Source organism: Chiloscyllium plagiosum, unplaced genomic scaffold (genome assembly GCF_037043375.1).
Source record: "Chiloscyllium plagiosum isolate Xiang-an unplaced genomic scaffold, Cpla_swu_hap1 HiC_scaffold_22, whole genome shotgun sequence".
NCBI lineage: Eukaryota > Metazoa > Chordata > Chondrichthyes > Orectolobiformes > Hemiscylliidae > Chiloscyllium > Chiloscyllium plagiosum.
This window is the reverse complement of record NW_028270160.1, coordinates 56,596,987-56,620,204: the sequence shown is the minus strand read 5'-3', so window position 1 is coordinate 56,620,204 and position 23,218 is coordinate 56,596,987. Positions and strand designations below refer to the sequence as shown.

The 23,218-nt window shown below is 44.9% G+C and overlaps 1 protein-coding gene across 24 annotated transcripts in view; it reads left to right on the top strand.

Annotated features, from left to right (window-relative positions):
* Positions 1-23,218, top strand: part of ank3b (ankyrin 3b) — a 754,625-nt gene that overhangs the window by 571,859 nt on the left and 159,548 nt on the right. For all 24 annotated transcript variants that reach the window (XM_087999088.1, XM_087999086.1, XM_087999102.1 and 21 more), the window contains 5 exons: positions 6,913-7,011; positions 12,055-12,252; positions 13,660-13,758; positions 16,072-16,170; positions 22,816-23,013. In XM_087999088.1, the coding sequence (XP_087855214.1) occupies positions 6,913-7,011; positions 12,055-12,252; positions 13,660-13,758; positions 16,072-16,170; positions 22,816-23,013 (693 nt within the window). The remainder of the gene's footprint in view (positions 1-6,912; positions 7,012-12,054; positions 12,253-13,659; positions 13,759-16,071; positions 16,171-22,815; positions 23,014-23,218) is intronic.

Genomic DNA, 23,218 nt, shown 5'->3' with positions numbered 1-23,218 from the left:
AGCCTCCACCACTTCCTCTGGCAGCTCATTCCACACATGCACCATTCTCTGTGTGAAAATGTTGCCCCTCAGATCCCTTTTTAAATCCTTCTCCTTTCACCTTAAACCTCTGCCCTCTAGTTTTGGACTCCCCTACTCCAGGAAAAACACCTTGTCTATTTACCCTATCCATGCCCCTAATGATTTTATGAACCTATATCAGGTCACCCCTCGGCCTCCGACGCTCCAGGGAGAATAGTCCCAGCCTATTCAGCCTCTCCCTATACCCCAAAACCTCCGACCTTGGCAACATCCTTGTAAATCTTTTCTGAACCCATTCAAGTTTCACAACATCCTTCCTCTAGCAGAATTGAATGCAGTATTCCAAAAGTGGCCTGTAACCAATGACCTGTACAACCACAACATGACCTCCCAACTCTATGTGTTAGTATCTAAGATTTTGCTTGACAGTTTTATTATTCTTCAACTGGATCCACTGCCAATTTATGGAATTTCTTCAGTTGCAAATGACAAAATACTGAACCATGCAGAATATTCTCTTGTACCCATACAGAATCTGTTGTCTAACTGCAGTTTGAGGCCACAAATCAGGCACAGGTTGATTCATTTTTGAGGACTGCTCTTGAGATTTCTTGACTGCTTTTGGTTTTGATTTTCAGGGGGTTCCTATTTCATTCTCTCCAGCTCCTTCACTAAATGATGCGGTCACATAGTATCCTGTGTATTTGTGTTGATATCTGAAAGGTTTAGACTCTTGCTGAAGCAAGGATAGAAAATGTCATCAATATTGTCGGTGTGCGATTTTGGAGAAGATTTGTAGCTCAGGTTATGGATCAGGTTGTACATTGATGATCATTCTGCTGGTTGTTGGTACGGGGTCCTTTAAATTCATCAGGAGCTGTTTCAGTGTGGTGGTAGGTTTGTGAGCTACCATGATGCCTAGGGACAGGCTAAACAAAGACACGCATGGGAATTCCTAAAGGCCTGGCATTCAAACTAGAACTCCTTAGCAAACCCATCGACTTGGGCCCCATTTACCCACTGCTCAGAAACAGAACTGGAAGTGATATCACCCACCACAACAAACCGAAACAGATAAATAGCAAGCGGGACAGAACACCAGTGCTTCACTGGAGGCTCCCTGATGATGTTACCTAGCATGGTGACAAAACGTCTGACAACAAATCTACCAGCTCAGCGAGCAAACGTACAACCTGATATTGTCACTAATTAGAAAGTCTCCATAAAGTTAAAGCCACAACACACCAGGAAAGCATTAACTTGCTGGACGTCACAGTACATAGGTCGGCATAAGACAACAGGTATAATTTTGCAAAAATGCTATTTTTAAAAAAGGAATTAGCACCTTTCTATCCACAAAAAGTATCATACTGAACACACTTTCCATAGACTGATACGGTCATAGATAAACTCTTGCATGTTTGCCTTGAACACAGCCTTCGAACCTCAAATTATTCATAAACAGCTTGAGGTGTGATGACACATAAATACAAACCTGTATGAAATAGATGGTTTGGTATTAAACTTTCCAATTAACATAGTCATCATTACAGTCATATTCATTACATTTTCCCATATCAAATAGCTCCTAAAGTCATGTACAGTATATTAATTCATGAGGCATTCATTACTTTAGTTTTCATGTTTCCAATTAGATAATTATTCTTTTGTGAAAAATTTAAACTAGTTTCTTTCCTTTGCGGATCCTTTCCCTCATTTTGAGATGCTCTTCCCCCACTTTCAGACGCTCTTCTCCCATTTTCAGATCCTTTCCCTCATTTGCAGTCCCTTCCTCCCTCATTTTCAAACCGTCTCCCTCATTTTCAGACCCTCTCCCCCATTTATAGACCCTCCATCCAAGTTTCAGAGCTTCTCCCCATTTTCAGACCCTCTTCTCCTACTGTAGGCAGTTGCTCTTGCCCCTTTCCAGTATCCTTCCTGCTCATGCCCTCATTCCAGACCTTGTCCACAATGTGCAGCTTCTCCCTTGCCCTCGGTAGCTGTTTGCTCCATGTTCTGCAGCCTCAGTTGCCCCTAACCTACCCCACCCCACAAACCCTTGGCCCCATCCACAGGCACACTCTCCAAGCCCTTGGCCTTCTGTCCTAGTCTTACTGGTGTCGCTCCCCCTGTCCAGCAGCCTGACTTCCTTGTCCCGCCCCTGCTTCCCCCGAAATTGCTGCCTGCTGCTACTAATCTCACTCCTCCAGTTACAGGCTGCTCATTGTGTTTATGTCTCACAGCCTATATGCAATATAACTTTAAGAGACATGTCCATTATCTCATTATATCATGTGACCTGATGGGAAAAAGGGCTCATTACCATCTTTACTAGGCTTACTGGCAGCATGATGTGCTGAGGGAAACCTGCTACAGTTTGTAACCAAATTGCTTAGCAGTGCTCGTGATTGTAATGTATCTAGATACCAGAAGCTGTCATTAAACATCTATTGAATCTTTCAGTGTCAGTCACCCATGTCTGCCTCTTAGGTTAAAGGAACTAACATAAGTATCACCTTGAATGGCACAGTGGCTCAGTGGTTACCACTGCTGCCTCACAGCGCCAGGGACCAGGGTTCAATTCCACTCTTGGGCGACTGTCTGTGTAGAGTTTGCACATTCTCCCCGTGTCTGCGTGGGTCTCTCCGGGTGCTCCGGTTTCCTCCCACAGTACAGTCCAAAAATGTAAAGGTTAGATGAATTGGTCAGGCTGAATTGTTAATAGTGTCCAGCAATGCGCTCAGGCTAGGTGGATTAGCCATGAGAAGTGCAAGGTTACAAGGATGGGGTGTGGATCTGGGTGGGATGCTCTTTTGAGGGTTAGTGTCGACTCGATGGACCAAATGGCCTGCTTCCACACTGTAGGGATTCGATGATTTGTCATGCACCAGTATCCTGCTGAAGTTAAAAAGACCACTGACCAATGGCAGATCATGAAGGCACTAGGTATCAAGTTAATGCAGTTCTCGTTTATAAAGAAAGGACTTCCAAATTCTAGATTATACATCATGTGGCATCAGTCAGATAAGTAGCGGTAATTGCTTGTAAAAAAAATTCCAAGGTCTTATTTGCAGCAGACCCTTTGGAAAACCTATTGAGGATTGATGAGATGACAATTTTAGTATGGAGGGCAAAATGTGTTGGCGCAGGCTTGGTGGGCCAGAGGGCCTGTTCCTGTGCTGTATTGTTCGTTGTTGTTTAGTGCTGGACTTCAAAACATGAGGAAGACAAACAGCATATTTATGTGAGTGTAGATCTGCAAATTAAATAGCAGAATCCCTGTCTATCTGTCCTACTGTCAAGTTACAAGTCCTGCATTGCTTTTACAAGGAAAGAAAGTAGCTTCAGCAGTCAAAAGGCTTAGAGTCGTAGAGTTCAACAGCACGGAGACAGGCCCTTTGGCCCAAACTGGTCCATGCTGACCAAAATATCAATCCAGACTAACCCCATTTCCCTGCACTTGGCCCATATCCTTCTAAACCTTACTTAACCATGTATTTGTCCAAATGCCTTTTAAATGTGGTTAACGTACCCACCTCAACCACTTCCACTGGCAGCTCATTCCATACGCATACCATCCCTTTTGTAAAACAGTTGCCCCTCAGGTTCCCTTTTATTCTTTGCCCTCTAGTCCTTGATTCCCTAGCCCTGTGAAAAAGACTGAGCAGATGCATCCTGTCTTGATCTTATATCAAGGGGCCACAAGACTGAAAAAGAAAGTTATGGAGAAGCCAAAAAAGGAAAAATAAAAGGGCAGAATAACATGCCAAGTAAAAGAAAGGAACAAACAAGGACTACACTCCATTTCAATGAAAGGAGAAAGTCTTCAACAAGAATTGGAAGGCAAACATTCCATTATGGATTGGGCAGCGAGTTACGTCCTCACTGATTAACAGCAATTGAAGAACCAAATGCAGTTTTACATCATGGATCATGAAATAAATGTTACAGAGAAGAGGTCTCTGAAACTCTGACTGGGCATCAGATAGGAGGGCTTCAGAGAATAAATATGTCTGGTTTTGAGGACATAGAGAAGATCCTGAGAAGATCTGGAACACACGTGAAGACGAACTCAAGGTATGAATCAACATCCAGATTAAAAGAGTCCAACTATGTCACACAGCCAAATGTGCCACGTGTCTATTGATAACTTTGCTGCAGCAAAGGTTCTAAGTATGATTTCTCCAAAGTAGAACTCTCAGAGGGGCTCAATGACTGACCAATTACCTCTTTATAGATTAAAGCCTTTAGGAAAGATCTTCTGGCCAAGAAAAAAGGGCCATTGCGTTGATGCCTTGCTGGAAGCCAGCATAAAGCTACAGAGTCAGGGCAACAAGGATCACATGCTCGGACATCGCCATTGCTACTGTCAGCAAAAGGAACCAAACCGGCACAATCTAGCCTCGGTGCGGTTTGTCACATCTGACCTCAGCCAGGGCCACTGGGGCTTGCAAATGCAGAACATCTTGTTTTGTGAACTAAGCCAGAGTCCAGAACAAGACCCTAGTCACCAACAAGACAGTACATTACCATGACCCTTACAAGAAGAATAGCCATAAAACCGTGCACAAATGTAAACAACCAACAAGCCAAAACCCTAACCTTGAGGATGTCACCCTCACACAGCATGCCGACAGTGTAAGCAGTTCTCACTCCGTTCAACATCGTACATCGCCAAAAAGCAGGTTAGGACACCCAGAAAGTCAAAACTGCTGCAGGAGCTATTGCTCTGTAAGAGATGTACCTCAACAAATGGCATTCCACACTGTGCCCTTCAAAAGGCAGTCTCACAGCATATAACAGAATACTAACTCCATGTAGTGCCACAGACACACCGCTGTGCTAATTTGCAAGCATACGTTGGCTTCCTCAAACTTCCTACCTGGTTGATATTGCCAATGATCCAACAGTGATAGGGCTACCAGTGTACACAGATCTCAGTGTTGTCACAGTTCATGAGATTAAACCTACACTCACCGCGGTGGGACGCACCAACTATGACATAATTAAAATCAGCCAGTGATCTCAGACAGATTACGTATGCTCCTCCAACTTTTATAAAGATCACTACTGCTGTAACGATACAGGTTACAAAGAGAGTGGATCCAACAGGTATGAATAATTACATAAATAATGTGACCTTGCTTTGTAAGTTCACAATACACCAACATCTGCAAGGTCCCCTTTAAGCCAATCACGATTCTGACTTGGGAATCTATCACCCTTCCTTCACCGTCATTGGGTCAAAATCCTGAAATTCCCTCCCTAAAGAGCGTTGTGGGTCAACCCACAGCAACTGGACTGCAGCGGTTCAAGAAGGCAGCTCACCCCCACCATCTCAAGGGACAGACAATCAATGCTGGCCCAACCCGTGATGCCCATTTCCCACAAGTTAATAAAAAGGTGCACTCAGACAGCTTTGACATGATCAACAACTTTAGGGATCATGCAATACCTGATCTGAAAGATGGAGCAACCCCATTCATCAGTCTTCCAAGCATGTGCTTGCAGGAAGTGGGAATCCTATCCCCAGCACGACTCATACTTGGTGATTTTTACACTTTATTGTGCTAAATATCGGGGAGGAGCCCGAGCAGATCTCCTTCAGGACTTTGCTGATCCAGTGCTGACTTAGAGGATTTAGAATCCCTACAGCGTGGAAACAGGCCCTTCAGCTCAACAAGTCCACACTGACCCTCTGAAGAGTATTCCACCCAGATCCATTTCTCTACCCTATTACTCTACATTTACCCCTGACTAATGCACCTAGCCTACGCATTCTTGAAGACTGTGGGCAATTTAGCATGACCAATTCGTCTAACCTGCACATCTTTGGACCTGTGGGAGGAAACCAGAGCACCCGGAGGAAACCCAGTGCTGCCATCCCTACAAATAGGCATGAGGCCAAACCTGCTGCTGTAGCTTTGTCTCATGATGCTGTGTACGTCAAAAACCAACCATTAACCAATTTAATTCGGAGCAATGTGTTCTGAATGTTTTACTGACAACACCTTTCCCTCCCTGGCACTGTCAGCCAATTCCTCTTACAAGCAGCTTGCTACCCAAGTGTTTGTTCATTTGATCATCCATTGTATGTTATTCAGAATCTCTCTCCATGGCTCATGTGATCTGCTGGCTTGGGAATGTTTGCATGTGGCTGTTGGTTTGTACTAGTGATGGAAGTCACAGATCATTTTTAACAAAGGCTCCAGTTACTTGAGCTTGAGATTAACTGGATTACAAAAAGATACAGCTGCAGGAATTTTCAGCTACGCTTTACGTATGTGGACTGATTTTGAATCTGAGGAATGAATGGCTGGGTTTTCTGTTTAATTCTTTGTTGGGAGGCCAAGGCAAGGCTGGTCATGATTGTTGTGAGAGGTTGGTGGTGAGTCACTATCTTGACGCTCTGAGAGGCGTCCTGGCCAATATTACTGCCTGCCACACCAACTTGCAAAGGAGCCAGGCAGGTCGGTGTGGAATCAAAGTCATGCAGCTCCGATAGGGGTGTGGCCATTTGAAGCCAAGGTTCAGAATTTTTAAATTGAGGCATTGCCGGGCCAGGAGCACACCATGTGAAACACAGTGAGGGCTGTGGTAAGATCAGAAGAAATGCAAAAATGGATCAAGAGTCAGGGACGAGCACCATTCCTGCTTCCGTGTTGCTAGAGCTGTGCAGCGGGTGACGGGGGACTTGCTCAGTTGGAGAGGGGTAAGTGAGGAAACGGGGAGCACTCCTGTTTTCAAAAGCCGACCTTTGCCCCATCCGTCCAATAGGCTGCTGAGCACATTCCGGGTTGGCGAGAGACTTGTCACTGACATTTCCTGCAAATGATGCGCGAGACCTTCAAGTGGTTTTCTAACCCGTGTCCTTCACCTCCTGTGTTTCAGAGAGGGGAAACAGCCCTACATATGGCTGCCAGGGCAGGCCAAGCAGACGTGGTCCGTCAACTCGTTCAGAATGGAGCTCAGGTGGAGGCCAAAGCTAAGGTAAAGAAAACCAGATTGCACTGCACTTTCGAAACAGCCCAGTTCAGCAAAGGCTGGCAAAGAGCTTTGACCTTCTGGTCACAGTGGGATTATAACTAGTTCAGGGAAGAGAGGACAGACCCAAGAGACTTTGCTGTCTCAGCCTGTCATCTCAACTGTTTAATGAAGCTTATCTTATGGCTTGTGGGAAGATATCACCACATGTTGCCTCCCATGTGCCAGGGTCCCCGATGTCTCTGATCGAGTCTACAAGATTCTGCAGGAGGAGGGTGAGCAGCCAGAAGTCATGGTGCACATTGGCACCAGTGACATAGCCAGGAAAAGGGATGAGGATGTGAAAAGTGATTTCAGGGAGATAGGTTGGAAGCTAGAAAGCAGGATGAGCAGAGTAGCAATCTCAGGATTATGACCGGGTCCATGTGCTCGTGAGACGAGGAACAGGGAGTGAGTGCAGATAAACACAAGGCTACAGAGCTGGTGCAGGAGGGAGGGCCTCAGATACAGAGATCATTGGGGTACCTTTTGGGGAAGGTGGGACCTGTATATGAAGGACGGAATGCACTTAAACTGGAGGGGCACCAATATCCTGGGCAGGAGATTTGCGATAGCACTTCAGGGGGTTTAAACTAGTTTGGCATTGCGATAGGAACCAGAGCTACAGATCAGAGGAGAGGATGGTCGTTGAACGGGCAGAAATAGAATTCAGAGAGTCTGTCAGGAAGGATACACAGTTGATAGGGCAAAGAGATGGGTTAAAGTGTATCTGTTTAAATGCAAGAAGTGTCAGGAATAAGAGTGATGAACTTAGAGCACGGATTAATACTTGAAACTACGATGTTGTGACTGTAAAGGAGACATGGACTTCACAGGGGCAGGAATGGCTGCTGGATGTTCCAGGGATTAGATCTTTTAAAACAACAGGGAGGGGGCGAAAAGAGGAGGGGGAATAGCATTGTTAATTAGAGAGTGCATCACAGCTGCAGAAAGGAGGGTGTTGAAGAGGTTTTGTCCACGGAGTCAGGATGGGTGGAAGTCAGTAACAGGAAAGGAGCAGTCATTTTATTGGGTGATTTCTATGACCCCCCCCCCAATAGCAGCAGAGAGATGGCAGAACAGATTGGACAGCAGATTTTGAAAAGGTGCAGATGTAACAGAGTTGTTATTGGTGACTTCAACTTCCCCAATATTGATTGGAACCTCCTTAGTGCAGATGGTCTGGATAGAGCCAATTTTGTCAGGTGTCTCCAGGAGGGCTTCCTGACACAAGATAGGTCGAGTAGGGGGAGGCCATATTGGATTTGGTGCAAGGCAACGAGCCAGGCCAGATGTCAGATCTCTTGGTGGCCGAGCATTTCAGTGACAGTGACCATAACTGCCTCACCTTTACCATAGCCAAGGAATGGGATAGGAACAGACAGTATGGGAAGGTATGTAATTGGGGGAATGGAAATTATACTGCTATTAGACAGAAGCTGCAGAGTATAAACTGGGAACAATTGTTCTACAGGAAATGCACAACAGAAGTGTGGAGGCTGTTTAAGGAGCACTTGTGAGTGTTAGATAACTTTGTCTGAGACAAGCAGGGAATGGGAAGGTGAAGGAGCCTCGGATGACAAGAGAAGAGGAGCTTGATATCAACAGGAAGAAGGAAACTTACTTAAAGTTGGGGAAACAAGGACCTGGCACAGCCTTAGAGGATTACAGTGTAGCTAGTAAAGAACTCAGGAGAGCTAAGCGGGATCACAAAAAAGCCTTGCTGGCAGGGATTAGGGAAAGCTCAAAGGTGATCTATATATACGTGAGCAATAAGAGAATGATCGGAGAGAGGGTAGGGCCGTCAGGGATAGTGGGAGGAACTTGTGCCTGGAGTCTGAAGAGGTCGGGGAGGCCCTAAATGAGTTTTTTGCTTCAGTATTCACTCGAGGGAGAGGGACCTTGTTGATAGTGAGAACGCTGTGGACCAGGTTAATAGGCTTGAACAGATTGATATTAAGGAAGTGAATGTGCTGGAAATTCTGGGAAGCATCAAGATAGATAAGTCCCCAGGGCTGAGCCAGATATATCCAAGGTTACTACGGGAAGTGAGGAATGAGATTGCTGCACCTCTGGCGATGATCTTTGCATCCTCACTCTCCATGGGAGTAGTACCAGATGATTGGAGGGAGGCAAATGTTCCTCTGTTCAAGAAAGGGAATAGGGAAATCCAGTCAGTCTTACATCTGTGGTAAACAAGGAACTGGAAAGGATTCTGAGGGATAGGCTTTATGACTGTTTGGAAAAACATAGTTTGACTAAAGATAGTCAGCATGGCTTTGTGAGGGGCAGGTCATGCCTCATAAGTCTTACTGAGTTCTTTGAGGATATGACGAGACAAGTTGATGAAAGTCGAGCAGTGGATGTGATGGATATGGATTTCAATAAGGCATTTGATGAAGGTTCCCCACAGTAGGCTCATTCAGAAAGTTGGAAGATATGGGATACAGGGACATTTGGCTGTCTGGATACAGAATTGGCTGGCCAAAAGAAGATAGCGAGTGGTAGTGGATGCAAAGTATTCCACCTGGAGGTCGGTAACCAGTGGTGTCCTGCAGGGATCTGTTCTTGGGCCTCTGCTCTTTGTAGTTTTTGTAAATGACTTGGATGAAGAAGTGGAAGGGTGGGTTAGTAAGTTTGCCAATGACACAAAGGTCAATGATGTTGTAGATAGTATCGAGGGCTGTTGCAGGCTACAACAAGACATTGACAGAATGCAGAGCTGGGCTGTGAATAGGCAGATGGAGTTCAACCTGGATAAATGTGAAGTGATTCATTTTGGAAGGTCATGTTTGCTGAATACAGGGTTAAAGACAGGATTCTTGGCAGTGTGGAGGAACAGTGGGATCTTGGGGTCCATGTAAGGAGATCCTTCAAAGTTGCCACCCAAGTTGATAGGGTTGTTAAGAAGGTGTATGGTGTTTTGACTTTCATTAACAGGGCGATTGAGTTTAATAGCTGCAAGGTTTTGCTGCAGCTCTATAAAACCTTGGTTAGATCATACTTGGAATATTGTGTCCGGTTCTGGTAGCCTCATTGTAAGAAGGATGTAGATGCTTTAGAGAGGATGCAGAGGAGATTTACCAGGATGCTGCCTGGATTGGAGGGCTTGTCTTATGAAGAGAGGTTGAGTGAGCTGAGGCCTTTCACGCTGGAGAGAAGAGGGAAGAGCGGTGACTTGATAGAGGTGTGCAAGGTAATGAGAGGCATAGATAGAGTAGATACCAGAGGCTATTCCCCAGGGCAGAAATGGCTTCACAAGGGGTCATAATTTTAAGGTGATTGGAGGAAGGTTTAGGGGAGATGTCAGAGGTAGGTTTTTTTACGCAGAGAGTGGTGTGTGTGTGGAATGTAGTGCCAGCGGTGATAGTAAAGTCAGAGACATTAGGGACATTTAAGGAACTGCTGGACAAGCACATGGATGGCAATAAATTGAGGTGTGTAGGTTAGGTTGATCTTAGATTAAGATAAACACTCAGCACAACATTATGGGCCAAATGGTCTGTACGTGCTGTACTGGTCAATGTTCTGTCATTGTACCTTGTCCCAGGATGGTCTGAATCCTATCCAAAAGGCACAATGGCCTTTTAGATATAAAGGCTCTGAATTAATTTGGAGACTGATTTGACATAGCTGTTTCTGAAATTGCTTCACCGGTGACAGCACTAATTAAGTGCCAATCTCATACCTCCTGACAGAGGCCAGTTGACGAGTCTAGATCCAGTATTGAAATAAAACTGTAAATGTTAGGCTGGACCTGCCAACGACAGGGCTGTTTCACCTAATAGGAGAAAGTGAGGACTGCAGATGCAGGAGATCAGAGCTTAAAAATGTGTTGCTGGAAAAGCGCAGCATCGGCTTATGCCTGAAACGTCGATTCTCCTGTTCCTTTGATGCTGCCTGACCTGCTGCGCTTTTCCAGCAACACATTTTTAAACTCTGTTTAACCTAATATCCAAATTTGGGAAGATTGCTATGTGATATGCAGTTTATAAATGTTCCAGAGAACACAGATATCACTGGCAACAGTCATAGCAACAGGAAACCAGGTTTCTTATCAACAAGACTGCATACATTCAAAGATCAAAAATCAAATGAGACCAGGTTATAGGCCAACAGGTTTATTTGAAATTGCAAGCTTTCGGAGCGCTGCTCCTTCTTCAGGTGTGGAATGATAGAGAGGTACAAGACACATTATTTATAAGCCAAAAGTGTTAGGTGCATTAGTCAAAGGGAAATGGGTCAGGGTTGATTACTCTTCGGAGGGTCGGTGTGGACTTGTTGAGCCAAATGGCCCGTTTCCACACTGTAGAGAATCTAATCTAATCAAAAAGTTAACAAGTTTCAAACTGTCTGCCCTTGTTGAATTCTTGAATCAGTGAGATGTAGAAGTTCAAAGATGACAGCAATGGAGGCACCTCTGGAGCAGTTTTGCCAATGACACAAATATTTTGTGGGAATTTAGCAGATAGAAAGGAAGTTTGTGATTTTGAGAGCTAAAGGATCAGGCGAGCTGTTGAGGGATGTTTATAGACAAAGGTGACAGGAAACAGGAACTTTGTGCGAACCTTTTTAGTCCTCATTTAGATAGGCTCGGTGCAGAAGTAAAACTCTACTCACTCACCTTCTCCTGTGCTTGGCACGGTGGCCCAGGTGTTAGCCCTGCTACCTCACAGCGCCAGGGACTGTCTGTGAGGAGTTTGCACATTCTCCCCATGTCTGCGTGGGTTTCCTCCGAGTGCTCTGGTTTCCTCCCACAGTCCAAAGATACGCCGGTTAGGTAGATTGACCATGGGAAAATGCAGGGTTACAGAGGTAGGGTGGGTCTGGGTGCGATGATCTGGGTAGGTCGGTATGGATTTGAAGGGCCGAATGGCACATGATTCAAATAGCCCAATCCTTACCTCAGCCAGGCCAATCTTCTGTTCGGTGACTGTGCCTGGTTTAAGTTTGCTTCTCGTAATTGGGCTGGGTGTTGAGTCACGTTCCTGCTTTCTTTGCCTTCTGCAGGATGACCAGACTCCGTTGCATATTGCATCACGCCTGGGCAAGGCTGACATTGTGCAGCAGTTGCTGCAGCACGGCGCCTCTCCAGATGCAGCGACTACCTCTGGATACACCCCGCTGCACATCTCAGCCAGGGAAGGTCACGAAGACGTGGCTTCGGTTCTCCTGGAGCAGGGTGCTTCGCTGTCTGTGAACACCAAGGTACCACCACTGAACTTTTACAGGGAGTAGGGGGGATGGGGTGAGGGGGAGCTATCCACTTTGACCTTAGTTGGGGAAATTGCACCAAGAGTGCCTGGGGATATGATCCTTCTCTGCACCTTCTCTCTGGCTGTAACACTGTATTCTGCATTCTGTTCTATTATCCTGACATACTTATGTAAGGTCTGATAACATACAAAACAATACTTTTTAATGTATCTTGGTTCATGTGACAATAATAAGTCAAATGTTTAGCTTAGGGCTTCAAGGTTCCGCTAAAACTTTGTCCCGAAACCACAAATGTCAAACTTCCAGTGATCAAACAGCTCAATTGAGCAGAGTGTTTTTGGATTGTTCTTGTATTCCTTGATGTATTTATGGGTGTAACTTGGCACGGTTTTATTCATGCAGCTTGCAATGCATTTGTCGCCAAAGATTCTTGGTATATTTTGATCAGGACCAATGAGCAACTTGATTTAAAACCACCTTTAAAAGATGCCTCATCAGTGGACGCTGAGTCAATGAAATCTTTTTTTGTCCCCAACGTAAAAAGGTGAAATAAGGGACCCCATCCTAAAAGCGTGCAATTGGGGGATTCTCACAGCTTTGAGCTGGGGCTGTGGCCACTTTTGAAGTGGGGGCCTGATGTAGGTAAAAGACAGCAGAAAACAGCAACCACAGTGAGTTTGGCTTTGACTTGTTTCATTTGGAATCCCACGATCCTTTGCGCTGGTTTGGCTGACAGCTCGAATTTGCTGATGTTATCACAGTAGAAAATGGGAACTTAACCCCTTGGTCACTCAACCAATCCTTACACACTTCACAGCTTAAATAAAAAGATTAACTGCATTGTTGAGTAAGTCTAATTTTAAAATTAGCTTGTGGGACATTAACGATGCTGGCTGACCATTATTTATTGCCCATCCCTTGTTGCCCTTGAGGAGGTGTTCTTGAGCTGTCTTCTTGCCCTTTCTATAGATACTTGTAAAAAAGTTTTCTCCGTTAATGATATCCATGGTTCTGGTAGGTATCTCTAACTCACATCCTCCGAAAGGTTGTGGATGCTGCAGTCAGTTAAGGGACCACACTGGAATGGTCAGTGATACAAGGAAAAGGGAATTCTGGGAGGTCAGTGGAGTTGAGCAGCACTATAGCAGTGATCTAATTGATGAATGGGAACAGGCTCAAATGGCTGAATCACCTCAGTCTGTTCCTACATTTACAAGTTCATTACAAGAACTGCAAAATGTTGAGTCATCTGTCGACACATAAGGACCTTAATAACAGGAGCAGGAATGTGGTTCGACAAGCCTGCTGTGCCATTTGGTGCAATTGTTGTTGAATCTCCAGCATGGAGCCTGTTGATATGGGTATACTGATGGATCCCTGTGCACTGCCTCATTACAGAAAGGATTCACCCCACTCCACGTGGCTGCCAAATACGGGAAAATGGAGGTGGCCAACCTTTTGCTTCAGAAGTCTGCATCTCCTAATGCTTCTGGAAAGGTAATAATCGGTGCAGTTCTTCTTTAAAAATTCTGTTTATAATGACACGTCGGGGCGTGCCTCACTGACAGCATTCCCTCTGAATTGAAGGGCTTGTATTCAGGTTCCACTGTCGACACCAGGCTGACACTGCAGAACAATACAGAGGGATCTTTGTACTGTTGGAGGTGTCTCTTTTCAGAGGAGGCATTAAATCAGAAACCTGGCCGATCTCTCAGAGAAATGCAAAAAGTGCTGACACTAGCTGGACACCGGTGTCCTGGAAAATAGTCATCCCTCAAAGAGCACCAGGAGAAGTGGTCACTATCACTCACTATTTATGGGAGCTTGCTGTGCGCATATTGGGCCTGCCTAGTTTCCTATTTCACAACAGTGACTACACCTCAAAAAGGCTGCTTAGCACTGTGAGTACTCTGGTGTTTGGAAAGGCACGATATCAATGCAAATCTTCCTTTCTCCTTTCTTTCTCCTTTAGCTGTGTGTGAGTGCATCTCACAAGAACTGCTACAACTGAGCTCAGCACCTGGAATCAGTTGATGCTCCCCTTCCTCTCCCCTATTTCCAAGTCGACCCTTCCTCGTCAAATATCTGAAATAATTCCACAAAGGCCAGTGCCTTTCTGTACACATGCGTTGTATGTGACACTGACCCAAATAGATCATAGCCAGCTCCCAGAGTGAGCAGAACCCCTGGCACTCCTGTTTATATCTGTCAGCCAGGACTCCCTGATTGGACCAAATTCACCCTGACTCAGGGAACTCATATTCTATGAGGTCCACCTGACTGACCTCATTCCAATTATTACAATATCCAGTCAGTACTAATTGTCAAGCCATATTGAAGCCAAAATATTTTGTGCATATGTCCTTTGGAATCTCTGATTCAAATGAACTTGGGTCAGAAATACATCAATCATTCTTCCCTAATGGAGCTGTGTCAGGAGCCAATTGAATGATGTATGTGGGGAGGGAACATCCATTCCGCCCAATCATGTCTGAGTACATGATAACCATGAACCAAGAACTCAGAGTGTACAAGATGCCCCTGTTATAATGTTGAGTCCATTTTATTGGCTTCATCAACTCAGTAGCTCACCTGACAGCAAATGTTACAGTGACGCCGACTGAACCGAGAGATTGGAGCAGTCAGTTTCACTTGAGACCTGCCTGAAGCAGCCCAAAGTCATCACTACTTTCTGCCTTTCCCCAGGACTGGACAACAGCGTAAACGACTTACTGCCATCTGAAGGCCTGCCAGCAGAGTTCAAACTGTCACCCCAAACTCTGCTGGCAAGACACAAAATGTGTGGATGTCCTGATCTACCATATCCCAGCTCCTCGTCTTTAAAAACAAATTTCTCATCCTTGTGTTCAAGTATCGCTGTGTCTTAGTCCAGCCCTGTCTCTGTTCTCTCCTCCAGGCCCCTCTCAAATCTCTGCATTCCTTCACCATCTGACCCTGTGTGCCTTTGCCCCATTAAGTAGGAATCTTCACTGTATAAACTGAGCCTGCTTGGCTTAATGCAGTTTGTCCACTCTATGCAGTGGGTAGTAAGTCCATCTGAATCTGTTGACACATCACAGAATGGGTGGCTCAGTGGTTAGTACTGCTGCCTCACAATGCCAGGGACCTGGGTTCGATTCCACCCTCAGGTAACTGTCTGTGTGGAGTTTGCGCATTCTCCTCGTGTCTGCATGGGTTTCCTCCGGGTGCTCCAGTTTCCTCCCACAATCCAAAGATGTGCAGGTTAGGTCAATTGGCCATAGTTTCCAGGGATATGCAGGGTAGGTAGTTTAGCTATAGCATTTACAGAGATAGGGTGTGCGTCTGGGTTGGAAAGTCCATATGGACCGAATGGCCTCTTTCACACTGTAGGAATTCTGTGATCACAGAATGGTGTGAGGTGTCTCAAGGAGATATTGGAACAGATTGCTGTAAGGTTGATTTTAAAGACAAAAAGTACTGCAGATGCTCGAATCCAAAGTAGACAAGCAGGAGGCTGGAAGAACACAACAAGCCAGTATGTGGAGACGTTGACATTTTGGGTAGCCGAGAGGTTGATTTTAAGCAGGAGGGGGGAGATGAAGAGACAGGGGGAGGTTTAGGGAGAAATCTTGAGAGCTGAGATGTCAAAGGTACAGCTGCCATTGGTGTGATGGATGCAAAACATTTGCTGTGTCAAAGCGACCATATTGGGTAGTTGGCCATTCAGTCGTTTCATTAACAGGAGGTCATTTCAAGTTGCCTTTATTCCATTAGGTTCCTGATTCGATTGTGTTATCTCACCTTTTCTCCTATGTCTCCTCCTCCCAGAGCGGCCTGACCCCACTGCACGTGGCAGCTCACTATGACAACCAGAAAGTGGCCCTTCTGCTACTGGATCAAGGAGCCTCCCCTCACACAACAGCAAAGGTACAGTGTACAGACGGCAAGGACATGGGAGCTAGCAGCCAGTGTGGAGAATGATACCAGTGTGGGGTTTGTGTACTGAGAATGTGGTGGGTTTTAGTTCAATTGTACCTACCCAGATGAGAGACTTCTCTCTGGGAATTAATCTGACAAAATCTGTTGTTGCAATCAGTGGTTGATGGATTGGTTGGTAACATTTGTGGTATTATCTGAAAATATATGAAATGGATATACATTTGTGTTTTGTTTTTGAAACTTGCTTGCCGGTAATCGCCTGTAAGTTGAAGATGGAGAGATTGTCGGAGTTTGCTCTCATTGTTGGTTGATTGCACTGTTGACGTGAACTCCACATCACAGAGTATAAGGGTCATTAGCTGAAAAAGCAGTACGTGATAACCTGTAACTCACTGTGGATTTCACTCCAAGAATGTTGTGTTCTGTAATGTAATCCTCATCTTAACACTCAGAATTGGTAGATTGTGTTTGTGTAGATGTTGTCACAGATAGTGCATGCGGACTTTGGAAACTCATAAGGGATTATGGTGAGGTTGTATCAGCTGAGTTAAAATCCTGCTGTTTCAACTCTTATTAAAGATGATTATGGTTATGACAATTCTACTTTTCACCTTTCAAAGGCATGTAGAACAGAGTGAAACTTTGAAAGGCTTGGTTCAGGTGAACCTCATCTGCATGCAGTTCAGGATGTGTCAGTCCCGTGACGTTCAGATCAGTGTTATAAACACCTTGTGGATGCTAATAAACTGCAGTTCAATGTAAAACTGGTACCTTATTGTGTGGCTTTCATTCCTGACCTATGTGCTTCTCTCTGTCTTGTTGCCAGTTTCAACTTGCTGACCTCTTCATTCACTTGGAATAGGAGAACTACTTTAACCTGTTCACCATTGAATGAGATTTTGGCCAGTGTTCTTCCTGAGCTGTGTGACTGCAAATGCAGGCTCAGCTACTTTAAGGTGCCCCTGTGATTACCAAAATATTTAAAGGGCTAACATACTGAATAAATTGACCTACTGCTAGAGAATGAGGATACATTGATGTTGGCTGAAATGTAATTTATAATGGCTTGCCAATCTTACCAGTGAACAGCCCAAGTTCCAATTTGAAAGTTTTCTTGCCTTTGTTCTGGAAGACCTCCCTCAATGCCTCCATTCACAACAAAGGAAAACCCCTCGATTAGATCATCCTTATCTTCGATACCATTTCTCATAAATCACCCCTGTTAGACCTGTTATTTTGATCAATCTGCTTGACACTCCCTCCAGGACCACTGGAACATTCCTGAAAGTGCTTACAATTAACAGCATGATCACAGGTACAGTTAAACTTTAGACAACTGCAGCTTAACCTTCGACCCTGTACAATCCACTCCTCTTGACCTAATGGCCACCATTGTTAGAAATCATGTTTTGGATCTACCCACACATTTTTAGTGGGTTCCGTACTCAGCAGCGAATGGGGGTGATGGTTAGCTCAGTTGGTTAGCTGACTGCTAGTCGATATAGAATGACCCCCAATGGCAGATGTTCAATGCCACATATGGGTAGTTTATGGAGACCTGTTACCTCATCTTTCCCCATGCTTGATGTGGAACAGTGACCCTCAACCTATGTGCAGACTGTTCAAAGAGAGACCTCAGGTCCATTGTCGTCAATGGCTAATGGCCTTGAATTACTTGGACTCTGAAATCTCTCCTCTCAGCCACTGTTCTTGACTCGGCATTTAGAAAATATACTGGGATGTCTTTCTTGGATTCAAAGTGCACTTGCTCTTCCCCAGTAATGAAATCCATCTCCCACAGTTCTGCCCATTCACTAAATCTGTCAGGAATAAAATGGTGATGGGGGGTGAGGGGGTTGGGGTTGGTGTGTGTGTGGTGCTGGGAGATATTTGTGCTCCACCTTGTGGGTGAGACAACACTCATGGGGCATCCACAGCAGAAAGATAAGGGAAGAACAAGACAGGAATTTGGAGACACAGTATTGGAACATCTCACATGGTCAAATTCAAGTTTTTTATGCTGAGTCTCAGTGGTACTGTGGTACTGTCCCTACCCCTGGACTGGGAAACCCTGGTTCAAGTCCCACCTGGTCCAGAGGTGAGTAATAATATCTCTGACCAGAGTGTTTAGAAAATAAAAAGCTCCAACAAGCCAGTATAAAGTGGGAATGATACCATCTGGAAACCTGCCTTGGCCTACCTGGGTTTAACTAGAAGTGAGGCTGTAGGATCAGCTAGGCCCTGATGGCACAGGGGCGCAAACCCCCTTGGCCGTGGTGAAGAGGGAAACATGTTCAATCCCTGGTCCCACAGGGTGGAGGCGTCTGATAGGGGGATCTGCTTCATTCTGCCTGCTCTGAGCCACCCCGGCCTGGTCACACCTATCATAGTTAAACCTGAAAAGGGTCAAATCGAGAAGAACAGTGTGACCCCTGGGAGCTGCAGTCCTGTGCCCCCATCCCGTTTAGTCTCTGTAGTGCCCAGAGATCTGCAGGTTGGAACTTGTTCAACTTGCTTCCATTTTATTCTGTTTACACCCAGTCCCCTCCTCCCCGTCATTAAAACTCTCCTCCCACCTAATGCTTGAGACCCTTAGGCCTGCATTCTGCAATCTATCTCCTAGGATGGTAGCAACTCCGTGCCCAGTCACATCTCACTGTAAATAATGAGAGATCAGACAAAGGAGAGATGTGTTTCATGAAGAGAGCAAGTTAAATCCAGAAAGTTGTCATCAAAGCACATTTCTTTGAAGGGTTCTGTTGGAAAAATAATCAAAGTGTCACTGGTGTTGCTTTGATTTTCACTGAAAATTGAATTCAAAGAGTTATCACCTGAGGCAACAGGCTTGGGTAGAATCAGAACGGATCCCAGCGCAACTGAGGAAAACTCATATCATCCCATCTCTTCACTTAAAACCACTCCCATCACAGCAGCCAGCTGTGCCTTCAATGATTTCCAGCCTTACCATTGTCTCAGAATCCCATTCCACAGGGTGGTTAGTATCTGTGAGGAGAAGATATTTCCAACATGTCTTAAATTTGCCATTCACCCGCTTGAATATTGCTCATCCTATAAACAGAAGGACTGCAGATGCTGAAGAGTCAGAGTCAAGGAGTGTGTCACTGGAAAAGCACAGCAGGTCATTCCTGATGAAGGGCTTATGCTCGAAACATGAATTCTCCTGTTCCTTGAATTTTGCCTGACCGGCTGTGCTTTTCAGCACTACGCTTTGCAACTCATCCTGGAAACATCCAAGTTCTCTTTCTCTAAGGTTTTTTTTTAAGGTGGAAAAGTTCAGCTCTTCCAGGCTTTTCTCATTACAGAGTCCCTTGGCTCATAGGATTCAGTTCCTTGGCTTACCTCTGAATTGTCTCGAGTAGGCTCACTCTCTGACCTGCCCAGGTTTTCAGTCTCAGGCCAGACGTTTCCTGATTTCATTCCTGATTCAGCAGCGTACTTGCTTTGCTGATTGCATTATCACACTGATGAAAAATGTTGTACTGCTGCTCTCTCCTTTAGCCTCTCACATGTAAACTCTGCCAAGTTTGAGCCAAGAGGTTTGGTAATGAGTGATGTATGGTCATTGGCCTGACTCCGATGCAAATTGAGGTCGCAACTAAACCTGAGGGGAGATTCCAGGGTCTTCATCCAGGAATCTTCTCAATTTTTTCCAAAGTGCCAGGATTAATTTTACCAAAGTGGAATCTGTCTCGAAGCAGGTGCTCAATGAGGAGCCTCAGGCTCCTGTGTATTTCGTCACAGCATTTTGGTCATTCTCAAATGGCCAAATGTAGCAGTGACACATGGCTAAAAACTAAGGAACTTCTTTTCATACAACGCTTGATATTCCTGGTGTTTGGAAGATTTCCAGCTCCTCCTTATATACCCACTTTGTAAAAAAAAGTTCTTCCCATGTTAACTTCAAAAATATTTGATTTTCACAAGAATTGTTTCCTTACCTGGTCTGGCCTACATGTGATTCCAGACCCACAGCAATGTGGTTGACTCTTAACTGCCTTGTGGTTAATTAGGGATGGGTTATAAATGCTGTCCTAGCCAGCAATGCCCTTATCCTGTGAATGAATTTGAAAAAAAAACTAAGAACATGCTTTCATGGCATGACCACATTGGATAATGAAGGAAAGAATACAATTAGAAGAAAAATGAAAATATTCTATTCTTATAGATACTGAAGTCTCTTCCTCTGAGGATAGTGATAACTAGCACCATGCTCTGAATTATGTTTATAAATTTGCTGAAATAATGCACTGTTTTAAAAACCTCCCTGTCTGCCCATTGGCCATCTGACTATGAACCTCTCCACTTTGATGTGTCATTTGAACAAGTTAGACACTGCAGCAGCTAAGTATGAATTGGACTCTGTGTTTGATTCCTGGTTATAAATCCACATTGATAACCCCCCAACAGGTTTCCAATCAAACTCATTCTGCTTAACCTTATGCCTATACCTCACCCTCTGTATATCTCTGTCAATCTCCTTGTTTGTATCACTGTCTCTCTCAGTATTTCTTTTTGTCTGTACCGCGCTCTGAGTCTGTCACTTTCTGTGTTTCGCTTTGACTGCTTTCTTTGTATTTAGATATATTTGAATACATTTGCCTTGGTGAAGACATATTATCTGCGTGTTCAGTCTGGCATCCATGAAGCAGATCTAAATTCCAGTTACTCTGTTTCAAACTGTTGCTGTTTATTGTTGAGGGTCAACCGTATCATTAAAAACAAAACTCTTGAGTTTGCACTGTATTCACGGATTGGTTTTCATTAGATCCAGTTTGTTGGATCCCAGTCGATTATTCTTGAGAATTTGAGTGAAAGTTCAGGCCAGCCTGATATCACAAGGATATTCCAAACCACCCAGGGGGCAATGACATGGGATATCTGCTGGCAACAGATTCACAGTCTGACTGCTGGTGGGTCAGAATGGTGCTGCTAAAGACATCACCAGTTCAAAAGCAGCAATGTGGGAAAAGGTTTCTTCCAGTCACAACTAACTCATGGGAGCTCCTCAGTGTTATTACTTGTGAATTCATGAGCCAGTCCTTTTGGAATGTTTTCATGCTCCGACAGGCAATGATAATTGTCTCAAAAAACATTTGCCCCCCTCAAATGCCCCAAACACGCAAGACAATTTTCATCCTATTTGAGAGAATTTTTTATTTAATATTTTTATATCCTGTGAACTGTGTGATCATTTTGAGCTACCGATCCACTTGAAATTTGAGGATGTTTAAAACGGTCCTGTTTGTGCACCCAACTGCAGCTTGACTGGCCGAAAGGGGGAACCCTGATTGGTTGTGTTGGACACTATATGTTGCACTAGGATCAGCAACTCTTTGATTGGACAGCTCATTGGAGGTGCCATCACATGACTGTCTGGTCCTAACCACTATGCCCCACCCTCCCACCATTGGCTGCCCGTCATAGCCATAGTGGTTGGACAATGCCTTCCTACACCAATTGGTCAACTAACAGACTCTACGTTTATGTTGATTTATCCTTTCATGGGATGTGGGTGTCACTGACGAGGCCAGCATTTATTGCCCGTGGGAAGGTGGTATTGAGCTGCCTTCTGGAACTGCTGCAGCCCCTGGAGAATGGGTCGAACCACATTGCTGTTAGGGAAGGAGTTCCAGGATTTTGACTTTTAATCGAGTGACAGTGAACGAACAATGGTACAGTTCCAAGTCAGGATAGCATGTGGCTTTGGAGGGGAACTTGGAGCTGAGGTAGTAGCCCCATGCATCTGCTGCCCTCGTCCTTTAGGTCATAGAAAATACAGGTTTAGATACTGCTGTGAAGTTTGGTGAGTTTCTGTGGTGCCTCTTGTAGATGCTACACACTACATCCGCTGTGTGTAGTGGTGATAGAGGGAGTGGATGTGTAAAGTGGTGGATGGGGTGTTGACCAAGCAAGCTGGGTTTTTTTTCTGGGATGATATCAAGATTTGTGAGTCTTGTTGAACCTGCATTCATCTGGACAGCTGGAGAATATTCCACAACATTCCTGACCTGTGATTTGTAGATGGTGGGTAAGGTTTCGGGAGTCAGAAGGTGAGTTAAGCTCTGTAAAATTCCTAGTGTCTTATCTACTCTTGTAGCCTCAGCATTAAGATGGCTAGTCCAGTTCAGGTTCTGGTCAATGCTAACCTATGGAATGTCAGTAGCAGAGGATTTCAGCCATGGGAGTGTGACTTTGATGCTGACTGTCAGTTCTGTTTCCATTCCTTTTATAGTTGTAAATATGAGTCCATTAAGAAACTTTACTAAAAATCCAGTTATTTCTTTCAATGCTCAAGATGGTTTGTTTCTGAGTCTTGTGGAGATTGTTCTAGAATTTCTGGAGACTCCGAGACAATACTAGTAGGTCGGAATCCCTATATACAGTTGGGTGATATGCTTATGCAATGAAATGTGCAGACTGTGAATTTAAGAAAGGTTTTGAAAGACAAAAGCAGAGGGATTGGGAATGCTTTCTGCACTTCAAAAGTGAGAGTCTGTGCGTAACCTGAAACCCAACTTTGGCACTGTGCAGGGCAACTGATGCATACAACTATCTGAAACTCCTTATTATGGGTTAGCATGGTCTCTTGTCTTTTCTTTGACTCTTTTGTAGAATGGCTACACGCCCCTACACATAGCCGCAAAGAAGAACCAGATGGACATTGCGACGACATTGCTGGAATATGGCGCTGACACCAACACCGTGACCAAACAAGGCATTACACCTGTGCACCTAGCTGCCCAGGAGGGCCACGTGGACATGGTGTCCTTGCTCTTGACCCGCAATGCAGATGTAAACCTGGGAAACAAGGTTGGTGGCCTGCCAGCGCTGTCCCCCCATACTCTGCTTCTGCTCTTACATTGCTGCGTCATTGCTGAATGTTGCCTCATTGTGGCAATATGTTTCCACTGCTCTTGCACACCCTGTTTCATTGCTTGGCCAACGTCCGTGAGTGACGAGCAGGAGAAGTCCCGCTTCAGCACCCTCACAACCGCTGGAGTACTCCGACTTGAGC